At 38.4% G+C, this 18664-nt stretch overlaps 1 protein-coding gene across 1 annotated transcript in view; it reads right to left on the reverse strand.

Annotated features, from left to right (window-relative positions):
• BTBD19 (BTB domain containing 19) overlaps nt 1–18050 on the reverse strand; it is a gene marked incomplete at both ends in the record, with an annotated part of 40952 nt that extends 22902 nt beyond the window's left edge. Inside the window, 3 exons of the mRNA XM_083357982.1 lie at nt 10323–10376; nt 13802–14009; nt 17959–18050. Coding sequence (XP_083214108.1) covers nt 10323–10376; nt 13802–14009; nt 17959–18050 — 354 coding nt within the window. The remainder of the gene's footprint in view (nt 1–10322; nt 10377–13801; nt 14010–17958) is intronic.
• Between the last annotated feature and the right edge of the window lie 614 nt (nt 18051–18664).

An 18664-nucleotide genomic window follows, 5' to 3' on the forward strand; every position in this document is an offset into this window, starting at 1 on the left:
TAATTCCTGGAAATCCTTGGGGATTTTTTTTTGTACTGAGGTGCAATCAATTACATGCAGAGAAGAGTTGATTGGATATGAACCAACTATTTGTATCTGCTTTGGTTTATCCAGGCTAATTAAGATGAAAGGATTAGAAAATCCTATTGATTAGAAACCATAGCTGACATCCGTGACAACATTATGACTTCTTTCACTTCTACTTCAATCTTTTTGCACTTTCCTCTTCGTTCTAAAGACAAAATTTATAGTGAACATTCCTGATTATTCTTAACTATCATGCCAATTCTGTAGACTAGACCTACGGGTGAAATATTTTTAATATAAAACCATCTCCTATTTATAATTTGTATTAATATGTTTCTTCTAAGACAATTTGAAAGGAAAGATAGTGAGTGAAAACAAACCACACCCACAAGGTCTACCATGAAGGCCAGGAGTGTTGCACGCCGTTTGCCTAATGCAGGGCTCCCCAAACCACGGTCCGTGGACTGGCACCGGTCCACTCAAACAAGCGAAGCCCCATTTGCGGAATGCAGGCAGCACCTGAAACCGCGCCCCCTCTAGTCCACGGAAAAACCTCTCTCCACAAAAACAGTCCCTGGTGCCCAAAAGGTTGGGGGCCGCTGGCCTAATGGATTCCCTCACACAGAAGAAATGCAGTCTTTCTGTTCAACTTACTAACTCTACAGTGAGGGCGATAAGTCAGAAACAAATGTATTACTGTGATTCTTAAGTAAAACTATATAAACAATATAAGCCATAAGTATGCAGTATAAAAGTAAATGACCTCAAAATGCCTTTTGCCATACTAACCTATCTTAAGCTATTATACAGGGCTTGTCCTGGAAGCATATAATGTAACAGGCTTGCTAAAGTCAAGCATGTTTGGGTCTGGATAGTGCCTAGATAAGGGAGCTTGGTTCACACGTCATCACACTGTCAGGACCCACCCCAATCCACGTCTTAGTTCTAGTCCAAAAGGAATTTTTACTAGGACATGCTTGGTTGTGGAAATACAAGACAGGACTTAGTACTGTTTTACAAATTGAAATTTTATAAAGGGTACCCGGTTCAACCCCCCTTCCCTCAACCCCATTTGGTGAGCCCCCATCATTCTACTTCGTGTCATCCCTTTCATGGGGAAAAAAAGGAACTTCGAATCTTTATGGTTATTGCCTTCTTCCTCTCCAGAATTAAAAGAAGACGCTTTCTTTCCTTTCTTCCCTTCCAGAAAGTGAACATTCCCTCAGTCATTTTTTTTTACTTCTTTACTCCCCCTTTTATTGTTGTTGTTTATCTTGTTGCTTTGCATGTAACACTGAATGCTTTTGTACCGGAGACGAGTTCATTGTGTGTCTAATCACACATGGCCAAATAATTCAATTCAATGAAGTATTTCATTCAAGAGTCTTCAAAATTGGAGACTAAAAGCAGAAGCAGAGTGCCTGATGGTCACACGAGTGTAATAAAGGAGGCTTTCCACCACCAGTGATTCCAATAATGAACGAAGCCTTAGAGTAACCCATCACTCCCTAGCTTAACAGAGCAGAATGTTCCTCACCTATTTGGCCTTTAAGGGTTACTAACTTTTCCCGGTAAATAAAAAAAAATATGGGACAATTCTTGTCATGCCAAAGTTATACCAAGTAGATCAGAACAGATACTGTTAAAAAGATATTGTAAAAAGCTGAAAACAATAGTCTTGAAATATACATGGTCTTCTATCTTATCTCTTTCATATAACTAGCCACTGGTAATCTGTGCTGCCATATATTCTTCTAGATCAGACATGTCAAACACAAGGCCCGGGGGCCCGATCCGGCCAGCGAAGTGGTTTCATGTGGCCCGCGAAGCCATCCTGGAAACAGTGAGGGAACGGCCCCCACTGCCTTGGCCCTGGCCCAGAGACCCTCCTTCTGCCAGAGACCCTCAGATCTGTCCCACTCCTGCCCAGGCCCCCATAGGCACCCTTGATACCAATGATGTAGAGCTGGCCACGCCCACCCAGGCCATACGCACTCTAGCCACGGCCACCCAGTAGGCCACGCCCACCCTGGCCATACCCACCAGGCCCCCTGAGGGCAACCGCAATGCTGATGCGGCCCTCAATGAAATTGAGTTTGACACCCCTGTTCTAGATAGCGAATTGATCATTTTGAGACACGTTGATTATGTTCATGGATAACAAATTACAGCTCCATCCATGACTGCTGGGCCTGGCAACTGAACTAGCTTGCTTCTTAGAACAATTCAGAGGAAGAACTCTTTAATGTTCACAAGATGTTGAAAAACCCACAAGTAAAATCACAGTGCCTGGATTCACATATGGTGGCCTGTTTCATTTTATTTTACACAGCGTATAAGATGAACTAAGGTACTCTCACAATCATTAAGAAAACATCTTCTGAAATAAAAATGAATAGCAGCCCACTTAGGTAAGATAATCTTTATTGTCATTTTTTACTGTGGGCACAATGGCACACATCAAAAATGAAATTTAGTTGCCCGCTCTCAAAGTGAAATACATACATGACACACACCTAAAGCGTACTACATACAACATATGTATAGACCCACACCCACACCCCTACACATACATAACAATAAAATATCAAATACTGTCCATCTTGAATATATATAACGGAAGGAGGAAGCCTGAGGTTAATGCTGTATGGAATGAAGCTACGGTTGCATCTGGATGTTCTCTCCGGGCATCCTATTCATGCATAATGGAATGGCAAAATTTCCCCCATGATGACTTGACAGCAACTTGATCTGAGCTGAATCCTTGTGACTTCAGGGATAAAACCATACAGTTTTCTTGGCAATAACATGACAGTGTTTTGTCATGTACTATTGACTGCCCTTTTGGACATGAGTAACATTTGATAATTAAGTAGACATTGTAAATGGATAGCTGTGTTAGTCTACGATGGCAAAAAAAAAAGGCTTGATGGCCTGTTTTCAGACTAACAATTTTATTAATAGCTTTCATGAGCTGCAGCATTAGCTTCATCAGACGCATAGAAGGGTTAGATTGATTTATAGGTTAAATTGGGGTGGGGGTGGGAAATGCAGGAGACAGGTTGGTTAGGAAAGTGAAAGCTACAGGTGAGACACATTGCAAGTATCTTAGCAATTAGTAGTTGTAATGCCTCTGATGAAATTGCAAAAGGTTATGCCTTCTGATAGAATGTGTTGATTGAAAAGGTACTACTACTAGATTCCTGGTTTTTTTACCATTAGGTAATATGGCTGCTCATCTTGCTCCATATGGGATTAGAAACTGCATTAATATCAATCTCATCATTTACAGTATGTTAAACCAAAGAAATGCTAGATGTTTTTACTTAAATAACCAGAAGATATTTAATTATTTTTAGTTCATGGCCCAAACCCACTATGTAAAGTTTCACATAACAAAAGGGTTAACCTTTTTTTTAGGACTCCAGGGTGGCACAAGAAGCTGAAAGATATACAGAAAAATCCCAAGAAGTACGTAAGGCAGTAGAGAAAGATCTGCAAATAGTTTCTTTGTCAAACGTTTGCACACCTGCAAGGGTTTGGCTCTCACACCAGGGATTACTTCCACTCTTGTCTGTTCCACTCACTCAAAGTCATACTCAGATGTTGCTGGGAAACCCTGGGAGAGGGTGGGGGGGAATGGAAGCAGCATACATTCTCACCAATTCCCAGCAGGTTGGATTGTAAATCAGTCAAGGCTAGTGTTAAGAATCAAAGGGCAAGAGGAACTCGGCCATCTCCCCAGAAAATTCACTGATACTTCTTTTCTTGTTCCCTTGGAAGAATCTCAGTCCCAGTGTAATTCAGCTCCATCTTTTAAAGACATTTTCTCCATAAAGCAAGAGAGCTGACTACCGACTGGATGCTCTGGGACCGTATGTTTGTTGTTCTAAGATCTCTAAAGGACAATAGTATTGATAGTGTAACTAATGCTTTTCACTGTCCAATTCTTAGAAGAGCTAAGAAGCACACCACAGGGATAAAAGATTTGATGTGATATCCAGTTGCACAGTTCACTGTGGGCTCTCTGCATTGGCAGATAAACTAATGAACCCAGTATTTCATACCCTGCCCGTCCTCCCCTTGATAGAAACAGAATAATATTTCTAAGCTTATCATGTGAGGTAGTATATTCCCACCCTTAGCATTCTTTGGTTGCAGGTAACAACTCCCATCATCTCCAGCCAGCATGGTATTGGCCAACAAAATTTGTAAGAATTGTAGCATAATCCATTGGTTGTACCATGCCTTAGGCTACAATTGCCCCTACAGATTTGTACTTTCTTTCTAGCTGGCCCTGGGAAACGGAACATGATTTCAAATTAGCTGCCAAGTATTTTTTGCCTAATAAATTATAACATATTAATGTGATTGAGAATTGATTAATGCTTCAGTGCTGGCTCCTATGATTTATGATATTTTATTTGACCGGCTTGTCTTCTTTCTGTTGAAGAGCAATTGAAGTTATTTGATTACAATAAACCCCAAACCTGTTTTTCATGTCTTTTCCAAAGCATTCAGCAATGCTCATCAGCAGGACCAGCTGTTGGTATCATGCTACCCCTATTTTTATTAAACTGGTAGTAAAAGAAATCAATGTGTCCTCAATTTGTTCTTGTATTTGTCTTGCCAAAGTATATTCACTTATCTTCAAATAAGGGCTCGCTAACGTTGCAGTTACAAAATGCTGAATCTATACAAAATGAGATAGAGTTGAGGCTTCTGGGAAACTTCAATCCCTCTGGAATTAAACAGACTGTGCAAACATTTCAGCTCTTGTTTATTTAACTCTGGGGGTTAAACAGGAGAGGTTGAATCAGAAAGAAGTAATAAAGCTGTAGTGTAGTAGTTGTTACCTGGTATCTATAAAGATATTTTTAAAATATTTATTAGTGAAACAAACAGAATTTTAAGAAACAAGTTTTAAAAAGTATACATATGGGATATCCTGGAGCTAGAGTGGGCCACATATGGGCACATTTACAATTAGAGAGTAATTTATATTTTTAGCATAAAAAATATTTGAAGTGCTTACTTTGTCAGATACAAGGAGTAGCTAAAATGGTATAGGATTTAACTTGATACAACTGACAAACATGCCAGACTTTAAATAAAATAATTAATAGGCCCAAGTTTGACATCAGAACAAAGACAAAATAATAGCAAAGCATTTTAATCTCCCCAGATGCTCCATTACAGATCTCAGAGCAGCTACTATGGAACAAAAAACTTCATCAATAATATTTAGCAAGAGACTGCTGAACTCCTATACATCAAATGGTTTAGGTTTTCTCTGAAAATCTCAACAAACACAGTAGGTTTTAACAATTGTTAATTGATAAGGTATTTGCAATCTGATTCACCAATAACTCGCATGAGCATAACCACACTGTTTTCTTCCTCCTTTACCCCTATATAATTCCAGTTTAAATTCTACTTCATTTTAGCTATTCCATGCCTGTGCTGAAGTGAACTGTAGTGTGATGATTTTTAATAAAACTGAAAAGATGGCACCAGACTCCTTCTAATTTTTGGCTACCACAAACCAACATGGCTCTTCCCTCTGCAATCTTTACAATTATCTAATTCTACTTTTCTCTCTCCTCTTTGTAGATACTATTATTCCATTTTTTTCTGTTCCCTCAAAATTTTTAATATTTGCATTACAATATTATATTGGGTAAAATCTTCAAGTCCATACCATCGTATTTTCTAAATCTTTTTCCCTTTTGTTTAATCTCCAAGAATTCCCACATTCTAGACTCAATACTTCCTCCAAATTGCCAGGGTCATGGCATTAATTCCTTCTTATTTGCCTTTGTGAGCTACCTTCTGTTGAATATATGTTCTCATCAAAATGTAGTTTCCTGCTACTCCCACATTCTAAGATACTTGTATCAATTGGAAAACTCCCGATGGTCACATAAGGCTATTCTTGGATCATCAAGTCAGCAAGGAAATGACAGGTTATGACAACTCCCCAGTGAACAGTGCCTAGGCTTTCAAGCTTTTGGAAAGCAGATGGATAAGTTTATGTCCCTAGTCAGCTGTCACTTCTCCTTTGTTTATTTCCATGATTTTCCTTCTATTCTCTTCCTAAGAAAGTCCCTCCAAAAGTCACTAATTCATGTTAATAGTCAAGACCTAGTGCTCTCTCATCCAGCTTTCCCATCCTTTTGTGAGTCTTTGTTGCTGTGTTATTTCTGGGAACATATGTTTACTCCTATTCAGAGGACAGAGAAATTCTGAATAATCTCACGCTGTTACAGAATTGAGAAAATATGTCTTATCTATATATACACACAGATATATGCAAGAAAATCAACTAAATTAGCACTACCAGTTAAAGTACCATCTTTAGATGCATTCTCAAATGTATATAATCTTATTAATAAAAGGCATTTTTCTCAAGCCTATGTATATTCTTACTTGTAATAACAAAAATGCAAGGGAATAGAAAAAGCTCAGAATGTTTTATGTTTCCCCAGAAATCTCCCAAGTGAGTTAGTTACAACACTAATATATAAAAAGGCATAAGTAATATGTTGCTCTAATATTTCTTAAATATAAAAAGGGGAAATATATCATTTATGTATATAAAAAAAGAGCTAACAGTTTAGAGTTCCATAGTGCCATCTCTAAGCGCAACACACCGACACAGGATGTAACTAATCTGAGCATGTAGGGTAACCCCAAGGTATATTTTGCAATTCAGTGTCAAGCCCTTCAAAAATCCATGGATTCACATTCACAAAATAGTTTTTGCTTCTTTTCTGGTAGTATTGTTTACTGAAAAGAGGATGGGTAATATAACTGTACAATCAATCAAAAACATATACTCTCAGGTTCACTTTTGTAGCTTATACATTTCTAAGTATCCTAGATACTAGCTACCAATGTCCAGAACAGAAAGCATAGAGAAAAATGGGTAAGGGGTACATGGCTCTTGACGTCAGAGTTCTTGCAAATGGAATTAATTCCTTTCACCGGCATAAGAGTTTGCATAATTCCACTTTATCTCCTAGAACTGGACAGGGGAAACAGAATGAAGTACTAATGTCTTCAGGTAGATTGGATTATATGCTACAATCATTGAAAAATACTTTAATATTGCCATAATTATCTGGAGTTGTTTGCTTAGTCCAAAGGGATATTAATTTTCTCTCACTTTTGGGAAATGTGAGCATGAATTAATACTAGTTTCTTTTTTCCCTTCTTCAATAGTAGGTGTATTGCTAGTATACAGTATGTTCGCTTTTCACATATCTATAACTAGATTACAGATGCATAAAAAATGCATCTATGACTCTAGTTATTTGGATGCATCTGCTTTGTTCTCTTAGCAGAACAAAACAGTAAAACATAACATCAAAAAGGCACAATCTCACTATCATCCAATTTAAAATCACAATTAAAGAGCTTCAGTAATTGAGTGGTCCATATGATTTAAAACAACCATTAAAACTACATTTAATGTTTATTATATCTTACTGCATAAAAATAACGCCTAAAGCAGGATAACAAAGGCCCATAAGAAAGAAACATTTTTAGTATCTTTTAAAAATCTGACAGATCAAACAGAAGGTATACAACTGGTAGAAGCTGATTCCATAGGACTGGCACCGGATGAGAAAAAGCTCTAAACCATGATGAGGTTAGTATAAGAAGCGCTGTCTCCCCTGGCTAGGCAATTGGGTAAAGTGCATAGGCATGTGAGAACAAGCACTATTCCACTGTATAACACCCAGTGAGTTAACACAAATTAAAACTGGTACTATTTGTGAATACCCAACCAGATTTGGCCAAAAAAAAGGAGACCTTCCATTTCTGCTGTGCAATAGCAACCCACCCAGTGTCATTATATACAGCATAACTTTTTTCTTCTGAAGTTGGCCTATACAGGGGGGGAAAAGACCGTATCTTTTTCCATAGGTTAAAATAAGAAATAAGAGCACTCAATGTTTGTAACCGTATCCCAGTGACCTTTATTTGGTCTACTGAAAATGGTGCTTAGAATGGAAAAGAACCAAACACAGAACAAAGTAAGATATTCAAAGCAAATTATAACAGATATTATGAAGGAGATTGATCAGAGTCTGAGAAAAGACCAGCACTAGAGCTTCTTTCAGATTAGAGCCTTGGTGGAGCAGTGGGCTAATGCCTCCTTAAGTAACACCAGCTGCCTGCAATTAGTGCAGGTTCGCATCCCACCAGGCTCAAGGTTGACTCAGCCTTCCATCCTTCCCAGGTAGGTAAAATGAAGACCCAGATTGTTGGGGGCAATAAGCTGACTTTGTAATAATGCCGCTTGGGGTGTGTGTGAAAGCCCTAATAAGCAGGCATATACATAGAATGAAGGCTACTGCTAAGCTTGTAAGCCGCCCTGAGTCTTCGGAGAAGGGCGGGATATAAATGGAATTAAAATAAATAAATAAAATAAATAAATTACTCCTAGGAAAGTCTATACCTTTTATATTAGATACTAGTTCAATAGGAGGAAAAATTCCAATAGGGTGGAACTAGAAGATCAAAGAGATGGCTAACTATTTGGACTATATTTCATCACTACTATTAACTCAGTACGTTTGTACAAACAAAATAACCAAAATTCCAGAATGTTATAATTGGAATTGTGTAAACATAGGAAAGAAAAAAGAGAAAGGAAAAAGAAAAGAACCTGATTATCAATTTGTCAGGAAACTGGCTAAATGTAGCTAAGGGTTTAAAGAAAAAAAGCTCTAGAACTAAATACTTGGAGGGAGAATATGGATTTTGTCCAAAATAGAAGCAGACCAAATGGGGAGACACAAAGCCTTCACATAATAGGAATTATCCAAATTAGATTTGTCTAAATAGGACAGATGTTAATGATGTCATCAGAACAGGGTTCTACAATGTCAGCAGTTCCTGTGTTAAATAGCAGCTGCCGTGCCAAAGCTCCGTGGTGCCATCAATAATGTGACAGTTGCTGCTGTTTTTATACAACTGATGCAAATCTGAAAGTAGCCAATATGTGCTGCTCCCTCCAAGTCACATGCAGTTAATTTGTGTGTGTGTGTGTGTGTGTGTGTGTGTGTGTGCACATTTACAGAGGATTATCAGTTTCCAAAGTAGAATTTCTAATTTTTTTAATTTAGATTATAGGACTTCCCTAATGCTGTTCCCACAGCAATTCCCTGGGTTCTTTGATATCGGTGACAATATATTGTCAATACGCAAAGCTTCAATTAATTATTAAAGTCAGAGGTATTGTGAGTTTTAACAAATAGTATGTAAGTTCCAATTAATGAAAAATCCACCTATAATGAAGGTCCAGTTTAAACTCCACCATTGAATCTTACATTTCTGCCTAATAGACCATAGCTATGACAATTTTTCAACAAGACCTTCCTCTATATGCAGGCCTTGCTTGGCTTCCGCTTACTAGGCGGCCTTTCCCCACCGCTGAGTAACCCCCTATCCTTTAACTGGCAGAAAAGGATATTAACAGCGTGAAATTCCCACTGCCATGTCCAGCTTAAATTGCCTCCGTTTCAAGTCACTGCAATCATCTGGTCTCTGTGAGGTAACCAGTGACAAAGCCTGTCTTTGAATGATTTGAGAGCGCCATTGGAAGGTGCTAGAATAAGGGGCCCCTCCATTGTGCTAAAGATGACTTAAGGCTGGCTCCACTCAGTGCTCAGTACCAAATCTGAGCTGATATAACTCAATCAGGAGGGGGGGGAATGTTCCCAGGACAGATTTTTGCCAAGATTGGGTTCAAGTGGGAAAAAGCTCTTATTAAATCACCTCGCTTTCCTACTGGTAGAAACTGCTTTGATTATTTTCTTTCTGCCATTTACTTACAAAATCTTAATAATTTACTTAATATTTTCTTAGGCTTTCAGGAAGAAGATAGTAGGATGGCACACCTTGGGAACAGACAAAACTGAGGGAGAAAAATAACAGGACAGAACATTTTGATAATGGGCTGAATCAAGATGTGGTTCTCTCCTGCCAATATCAATACTGTACTTACAAGATTTCTCTTTCATAGCGAGGAACGGTAGAAAATCCTACCATTATATTAGTTCTACATAGGCAGGGATCTCAAGAATTTGGGTTAAATGAGCTGTAGTCTAGTCTAGAATAGCAAAGTGTCTAAAGTAGTATAAGGATACAAACCTTACAGTCTTTGAGTCAAATAAGCCAGTATCCACTGCTTGCAGTATATACCACTAAATTACATGGCACATGCTTTCATAGATTATAAAATCCTAGATCAGGATTAATAAACTGTAGTGTGAGATCCTTACCTTTCTGAGGTCATTCAACCCATACTCAATGGAGGAAGTCAAAACCTCAAGGGCCTGCAAATAAAATGAATAAGGCAAATATTTTGTAATAAGCCACATCCTTTATGTTGTCAAAGATGAAAAACTGTACCTAAACTTTTTATTTTCTAACTTTCCAGCACTATAAAAAGTTCCTACGTGATTTTATCATGCTTTGAGCTTTTTCAGTGTTTATTTTGATCTTCTCAGAAATGCTGTATATTGTTAATAAAATCACAAATTATTTAGACTGATATCTTCAGGATTGTTGGGAGACACTATCTCTGCCAGCCATGCATTCTTTCTAACTATATGATCATTTTTTAAAGGAAGGGAAAGAAACCTGCAACTTTCATCATTCCTCAGGAATTAATATGCGGGCTTGATGGAAGCTGTAGCTCAACAAAATATAATGAGACACAAATTGCCCATCTTTATTTTAAGATAACATCTGCAGATTTTAATTTACATATTCATTCAGCTCCTCTAGTAAACAGAAAAAATGGTAGATGAAGCAGATTTAATGATACATTCTATTTTATGATTTATGAAAGAATACTTGAATTTCTACGGCCTTGATGATTTCAGAAATGCATACTAATGACTTTGCATTCTGTAATTCTGGACAACTCACTCTGAAGATTCTTGTAAATATTAAAAACCAAGGGAAGCAAATTGCAGATTAAAAAAAACCTATAAGAATAATTGGTATACACTGAACTAAAAATCTTGATACTACTTCTGCCACATATGTGGGAAAAAATGTACCTTTTTGTTTCCAGTAAATGAAACTAATCACTACTAAAAAAAGCAGAGAGATCCAGAATAATTAATAGGATGACATATGCTCCACAGATATGTAGAAACAATATGATAAAGACAATATCTGCCCCCAAACCCAACATCAATTCCATATGGATGGTCATCTTCATCCAAATAGGATCTTCTATTGCAGAAAAGTCCTTCATACAAGTGAGCTTCGTAGATGATAGTGGGAAAGATAAAGTTGCTGTATTTCTGCAATTAAACAGTACAAATGAAGAGCCTAAACGCTAATTTAAAAAAAGTGCTAGCTTAATAAGGAATTTCAGGTTGACTGGGATCACAATGTCTAATTTTCTGTATCCAAGAGACTTTCCCTCCATGCTAGTAAAGGAAAAGACAGCCTTACATACAGTGTGCAGTTTTGAAACACATTATTCAAAAATCATTTTATTGCTTTCTTATATCAGAACTGTGCCAGTGATTTTGGGGTGGCTGCCAACAATGTTAAATTAGCAAAAAAGCTAAGCAACAAGACTTATTATCTGGAAGCTATTCAGAGTAATCGCTTAAGCCAGCATTCCTGCACAAACATCCTTCTTCCTTCGCATCTTCAACCAGCTTCCTATACTGCAGGGGTGATAGGATTTTAGAACTGAAGGTTCTGCAATTCAAGACTCCATGGAAAAGATTTGCTTCAAAATATTAAGAATTGTTAATATGAATATGGATCAAATTCAATGTAAACACTAATGCTCATATCACTACCACAAAGGCTGCATCCAGAACTGAGCCTTCATTCACATTACGTCATGGGGGGGAGGGTTTGTTGATGGTGGTGGTGGAATTGCAATACAGATTGTGCACAGTTTGTTCCTGCTTTTTTTTTAATCACACTTGCATACAAATTTTAAAAAATACAAATTGTGGACAGATTGTTATAGTTGCCATAGACGTAAGATAATTTTCTTTTGGGGGGAGAAACAGCCAGTAAGAAAAGATAAGAAGTTGTGAGGTGACAAATTTGTATTCTGAAAGTCTAAAGCTGAAAAATATACACATGTTGAAATAAAAGCAAGCATAAAACCAAATAGAAAAACGCTGAACACACAGATACGTAAAATGGCAAATCAGGGGAGTATAAGTGTATAATTTCTTTTAGGAGAAAAAAAAGAGATATAAAACTTGGCTGATGACTAAAATGAGAAAATATTCTCTGCATCTTCAAAGAAAATACGGTAATGAGCTTTATCGAGCACAATTCAAAGCAGACTGAAGAGGTCCCCCAGAATGAAGACGAAACGATTGCAAGCCAAATCACCAAGCTCGGACGTCAAACCAACAGCCCAACTACCAACCCGAACTACTAATATTCAAACACATCTCAACAGTAATGAATCATACATGCTGCACATTACAAGTGCTATTTAGACACATCTAGAATCTTAGTGTCAGTTCGGTGAATTAAAAGAGTCTATTGATCATTCGCCCACCAGGATATCTAACTGATTTTTTCCAGGCCACTAATTCACCATGGCCTTTTACAAATTATCATCTTCACATTAATTTTTCATTATCATGTGTCGAATGCACACTTCACTGTCCTACTGGAAATATCTAAAGGTGGTTCTTGGTAAAAAAATATATTTAAAAAGACAATAAAAACAGCGAACTCACAGTTAGAAAAGACTACATAATATGAACAGATTTCCAATTTGCAGAATCAATCAAAATCAGGAAAAGAGAGAAAAAAACAAATGCTTTTATATGTCACTAAAAAGATTACAAGGGATGCAGTGGCTCAGTGGGTTAGGACGCTGAGCTTGTCGATCAGAAGGTCGGTAGTTTGGCGGGTTGAATCCCGAGTGCTGCGAAACAGAGTGAGCGCCTGTTACTCGTCCCAGCTTCCGAGGAGACATCCTCGGACAAAATTCATCTATTTCATCTTAAAGGTAAAGGGGAAACCTTTACCTTTATCTTTAAAAAGATTACAGAATTTCAAAATTCATCTATTTCATCTTAAAGGTAAAGGGGAAACCTTTACCTTTGTCTTTAAAAAGATTACAGAATTTCAAAATTCATCTATTTCATCTGAAAGGTAAAGGGAGAACCTTTACCTTTATCTTTAAAAAGATTACGGAATTTCAAAATTCATCTATTTCATCAGAAAGGTAAAGGTAAAGGTTCCCCCGCACATGCGTGCTAGTCGTTTCTGACTCTAGGGGCCGGTGCTCATCTCCGTTTCAAAGCTGAAGAGCCAGCGCTTGTCCGAGGACGTCTCCGTGGTCATGTGGCCAGCATGACTAGACGCCAAAGGCGCACGGAACGCTGTTACCTTCCCACCGTAGTGGTCCCTATTTTTCTACTTGCATTTTTATGTGCTTTCGATCTGCTAGGTTGGCAGAAGCTGGGACGAGTAACAGGCGCTCACTCTGCTACGTGGCATTCGGGATTCGACCCGCCAAACTGCCGACCTTCTGATCGACAAGCTCAGCATCCTAACCCACTGAGCCACTGCATCCCTTTGCTTTTTTCATCTTACAAACTAATTAAAAATAATTAAAAATTAAAAATAATTTAAAATTACTAATTATTATTAATTAAAAATTAAAAATAATTAAAAATACCACTAATTTTAATTATTCCTCCATCCATTTCTGTGGAACCCCCACCCAGCCAGTAGTATAAGTGATGCTTACCGTAAGACTGTTGAGAGTGACACCATTGGTGTACAGATACTCAATGACTGTAAGGAACACTTCTGGCTGTACGTGATTCAACGTCAGCGGGACTTGTGTCTCATGGGGCTGGCTTAGCATTGCATGGAGAACTTGGCAGCGGGTGGAGAGTAGACAACGATGGGCAAAGACTTTCTGCTTCTCTTTGCCAACCAGAAAAGTTACATCACTGTGGAAAGAGAGGTAACATAGTTCTCAATATAACTAGCACAGTTTACCATATAGATGGCTCAGCTTCTTAGCCTGTTCTCTCTCTCTCATCTTTCTTTAGATGCCTCCTTTTGAGAGTCAGCATGCAGAATTCAGATGACCTTTGGTAAAGCAAGTGAAACCAAGGGCTGCACTACTAATTAAAAGCATATTGACACAAGGATGTATTTAAATGCAGTTCTAGATTTCTCTGATCCTGTAACATCAACGCTGTTTGACTGCTGAACCTTGTTAATTTATGTAATTATTTAACACTTTGGTCTTTCTCTCTCTTTTTTTTAAATGATCAAGCTTATGGCAATTTTAATCTATTTCCCCATTTGCAGGGATTGCTCCATTCCATATTCTGGTCTTCAGGACTTTCAAGGAGAAAAATGGCTTTTTTCAACACCTGTTATAAACTATTAGTTATGTGGGGGTTTTGAGCAATCAGGAAAATATATATAGAAGAGTAAATAAAGACAAAGAAAGGATGAAGCCATTAGAACAGGGGTCCCCAAACCCCAGTCCATGGACCAGTACTGGGCCGCGGCATGCCAGCAACCAGTCTGCAAAAACAAGCAAAGCCCCATCTGCAGGATGCAGGCAGCACACAAAACCAAGCATCCTTACCAGCAGTGAGGAATTGGTTAAAATTGAAGATGACGGACGTCTTTGAAAAAATAATCATATTATACTCGAATTTAGAGACTACCGTAAACAATTTAACTCGAGAAGGAACAAATTTCCTATTCCGCATCAGATAACAAAACTCATTGAATAATCATGCTGCCTTCAACAAAAAGTAGCAAGCGAATACCAAATAATGAATAAGTATATAACAAGATCAGAAAACATTACAAGCAGAGAAAATAAAAATGAGGCAATAACCTCACTAATTTAATGAGTAGAGCCTCATGTACTTTTTGTTTTCCAAGCAGTGCTGCAGATGAGGCAGTTATATATTTTAGGATCATTAGATTCAAATGATCTGTTGCACCAGAAACAGTATCAATTATCATTATATAGTACCACTGAAGAGCAGACACATACAATCTGCATCATTTGGAATATAGTCAGAAAACATGGATCAAGATAGCTCAAAAAAGCAAGACAAAATATTTTCATCATGGAAAAGGTAGAAGGGATCATTCAATATATGGTCTATCTAGCATTAGCAGTTGGTTTTCATCAATGTTAATCATCGTTCTCTTGAATGCTTTAAATAAATGGGATATCTTGAAAAGAACTGCCTTCTTAAAACTTTTACTAGATCACAATTTAGGACTTTGATCTTCCCACAGACTGGCATTTCATTCTTCTGTTTGCTGACCCTGTTGTATACACTGTGAAACAGAGAAACAGGAAATTCAGCTACATAACTTTTAACCGAAATCTAGGTCTAGTTATAAGCCTCTTAGCTTGTAGAGACAATTGGCTGTCTATACCGTTAAGAATTATGAAAGGACTTTAATTCCAAATCTAACAAATTAGGGTTAATAACAACCACACAATGTTATTACCAATATGCAATATATTGCAAAATAATCTCATAAGTACTGGAGGCAGTGGTTTTGTGTCCATAACTTATAATTTATTTTTTCCTTTTAATTTTGTATCAGTCAAAATCAAATCATATTATAGCATAGTCAAGATGCTACAGTATACTAAGCACAATAAATACACTAACCGATTTGCCTCATCATGAATTACTGAATAAACTATAACCATAGTAGTTAGATTTACAGTAATTCATGATGAGGCAAATCGGTTAGTGTATTTATTGTGCTTAGTGTACTGTAGCATCTTGACTATGCTATAATATGTGACAGTGACAGGCTTGTTCACCCCGATTGCTGAAAAAGCCTGCTACTTAAAATAAGGCATTTAAATGATCTCTGGAGACTAACAATGTAATTCAAATTCCCATTTAGGAAAAATGTATTGGTTGGTTTTGTCAAAACCTGATATTATAATTATAGTTTCCAGCAGCAATTACATCAAAATGACAACATGTGCATCATCAAAATGCCACTCTTTTATACTTGTACCACAAGTACCTAAGAAACTAAGAGTTTGTCACATCAGAAGGCACATTTTGCCACTTACCCTTTTTCTACAGACACTTGCGGTTATAGATATTTTTTTCCTGTCAAGAACAAGTGTTGTGAATAGATTATAAGAGGTGTTTACACATTTAACACACTGTAGTTTAATTGACTTGAAATAATTATCTAGGACAAAGTAGTAGCAATGATACTTGAGAGCTACTAACTCTCATATTTTAGGCTGTCAATGCACAATAAATTCATGTAACTGTGCATTGAACCATTCATGCTGGACTGTTAGAACATGTTCTACATGGGGCTACCTTTGAAGAGGATTCAGAAGCTACTGTTGGTGCAGAATGCAGCTATGAGGACTGTTTTGGGGATCCCCTCAGTGGCTCAGTGGGTTAGGACGCTGAGCTTGTCAATCAGAAGGTCGGCAGTTTGGTGGGTTGAATCCCGAGTGCCGCGTAACAGAGTGAGCGCCTGTTACTCGTCCCAGCTTCTGCCAACCTAGCAGTTTGAAAGCACGTAAAAATGCAAGTAGAAAAATAGGGACAGCGTTCCGTGCACCTTTGGCGTCTAGTCGTGCCGGCCACATGACCACGGAAACGTCCTCGGACAAGCGCTGGCTCTTCAGCTTTGAAACGGAGATGAGCACCGGCCCCTAGAGTTGGAAACGACTAGCACGCATGTGTGGGGGAACCTTTACCCTTACCTTTTAGGGTGACCCATGTTGTTACACGAGTGCACTAGTTGCCAGTTTGCTTCGGGCTCCAATTCAAGGTGTTTGTTATTACTTAAAAGCCCTTAACTGCATGGGTCCATGTTACTTGAGGAACCATTTAACCCCAATGGGATGGGCTTGCCTGACCTATGCTGACATGCTGGAGACCCCATCAGTCAAAGAATTCCACTGGTGGGTTGGGAAAAGAGGCTTTTCTGCCATGGCTCCCACACTTTGGAACACTGCACCCCTTGGCATCCATAGGGGCCTTAAAAACCTGGCTCTGACAATTGGCCTGGGCCCCTGATGGGAGCTTGTCATACTTGAGTGGTTAATGGACTACAGAAGTTTCCACCTTCATCCTGTTTTTATTTTGCTCCCATCCTTGCTACCTTTGTTAATTTTAATGTGGATATTTATGATCTTAATATTTTAATGTTTTATCTTGTTGCTTTTACTCTGTTGTAAACCACTTAAGAGTCACCTCTAAGCAAGATGTATGGCCCATAAATGTAATAAATAAAAATTAAAATTTCAGGTTTCACAATGCATACCTGTAAAGAGATACTTTCATTGTCATTTCTCTCAATAGTCTGCAAAACAGCTGATCCAAATCTTTGGGCATCTACAGGACAACTCTTTCAAAACAGTGACGTGACTCACTTTTTCCCTTCCATGCTTACAACTAGAAAGATTATAAAATCAATGCTTATTTTGAAAGGAGGGCTTCCATTTCTTGCAAAGAATCGTTTCTTTTTACTAAAGAAGCAGGGCCCAAAGGAAAGAAGACCACACACACTATATGTGCAGCAAGCAACCATTTGCCTTTGTATGCAATTTTACAGCAAACCCAGCATTTCTTTATAAACCGAAGCCACGTAGGCCGGAAAGAATCTCTCTCTGTCAAATCAGACGCGCAGTTGTGATCTGGAGAGATTCAAAGAACCAAGCACGTTCATTGCGGTGCAAAGTCAGGGAAATTGTTTAAAAACCACCCAAAATTCGTCTCTTGTTTCTTTGTGATAACGTATCAACTTTTCCAACAAGTCTAATGGCACGGGCTTGCCTTCCTTCCCGGTCACATGATTATCCCTGCCCGTTCTTCGGGCTGATTCCCACGGCAGGCAGACAGGCAGATTGGCTGGCACGCTTACCTGAACTGGGGGTTGTTTATGAGAATCTTGAGGGCGGCAGCAAAAGCAGATGGATCCCCCAGCAGGCGAACCGAGCCAGAGGCGGCGGCCATAGGTCGGCCCTGGCAGGGAAGGGCAGCCAAACACTGGCTTTATGCGAGTTTCCTTGGTTTTGCTTTATTGCTTGCAATCGCGATAATACTGAGAATCGACACGGCTGGCCGGAGCCTCAGCGGCAAGGCAGGAATGCAGAGAAAGGCCAAAGAAGCAGAAAGCAACACTTAACGTTGCTGAGCAACAGGCAGCTGCCAAGGCCCTAATATCCAGCTGTTGTGGGAGGGACCTCAAAAATATAGAAGGAAAAGGCTGTTGCAAAAACTGGGAAGGAATCCCAAGAGCAGGCTCGGAGAAATCCTTCAACCAGGGATAAGGATTATTGTAAAGAAAACAAATAGGCTCTTCTCCTTACCTGGGGACATTGCATGTATGGGCTTTGTGCTCAGAACCAGATCAATGTTTGGAAAAAGTTCGTGTTTGGAACTGAGATGTCATCTAACTGCCAACTATTCTGTCAACAAAATTAAAACAACACCTCTCTGCATGGAATGGGGTGGAATTCCTGCTAAGGAATTTCATATTGTTTCCAGATTAGATTAGATTAGATTAGATTAGATTAGATTAGATTAGATTAGATTAGATTAGATTAGATTAGATGCCATCAGGTCAA

Source organism: Vipera ursinii, assembly GCF_947247035.1.
Source record: "Vipera ursinii genome assembly, chromosome: 3".
Lineage (NCBI taxonomy): Eukaryota > Metazoa > Chordata > Lepidosauria > Squamata > Viperidae > Vipera > Vipera ursinii.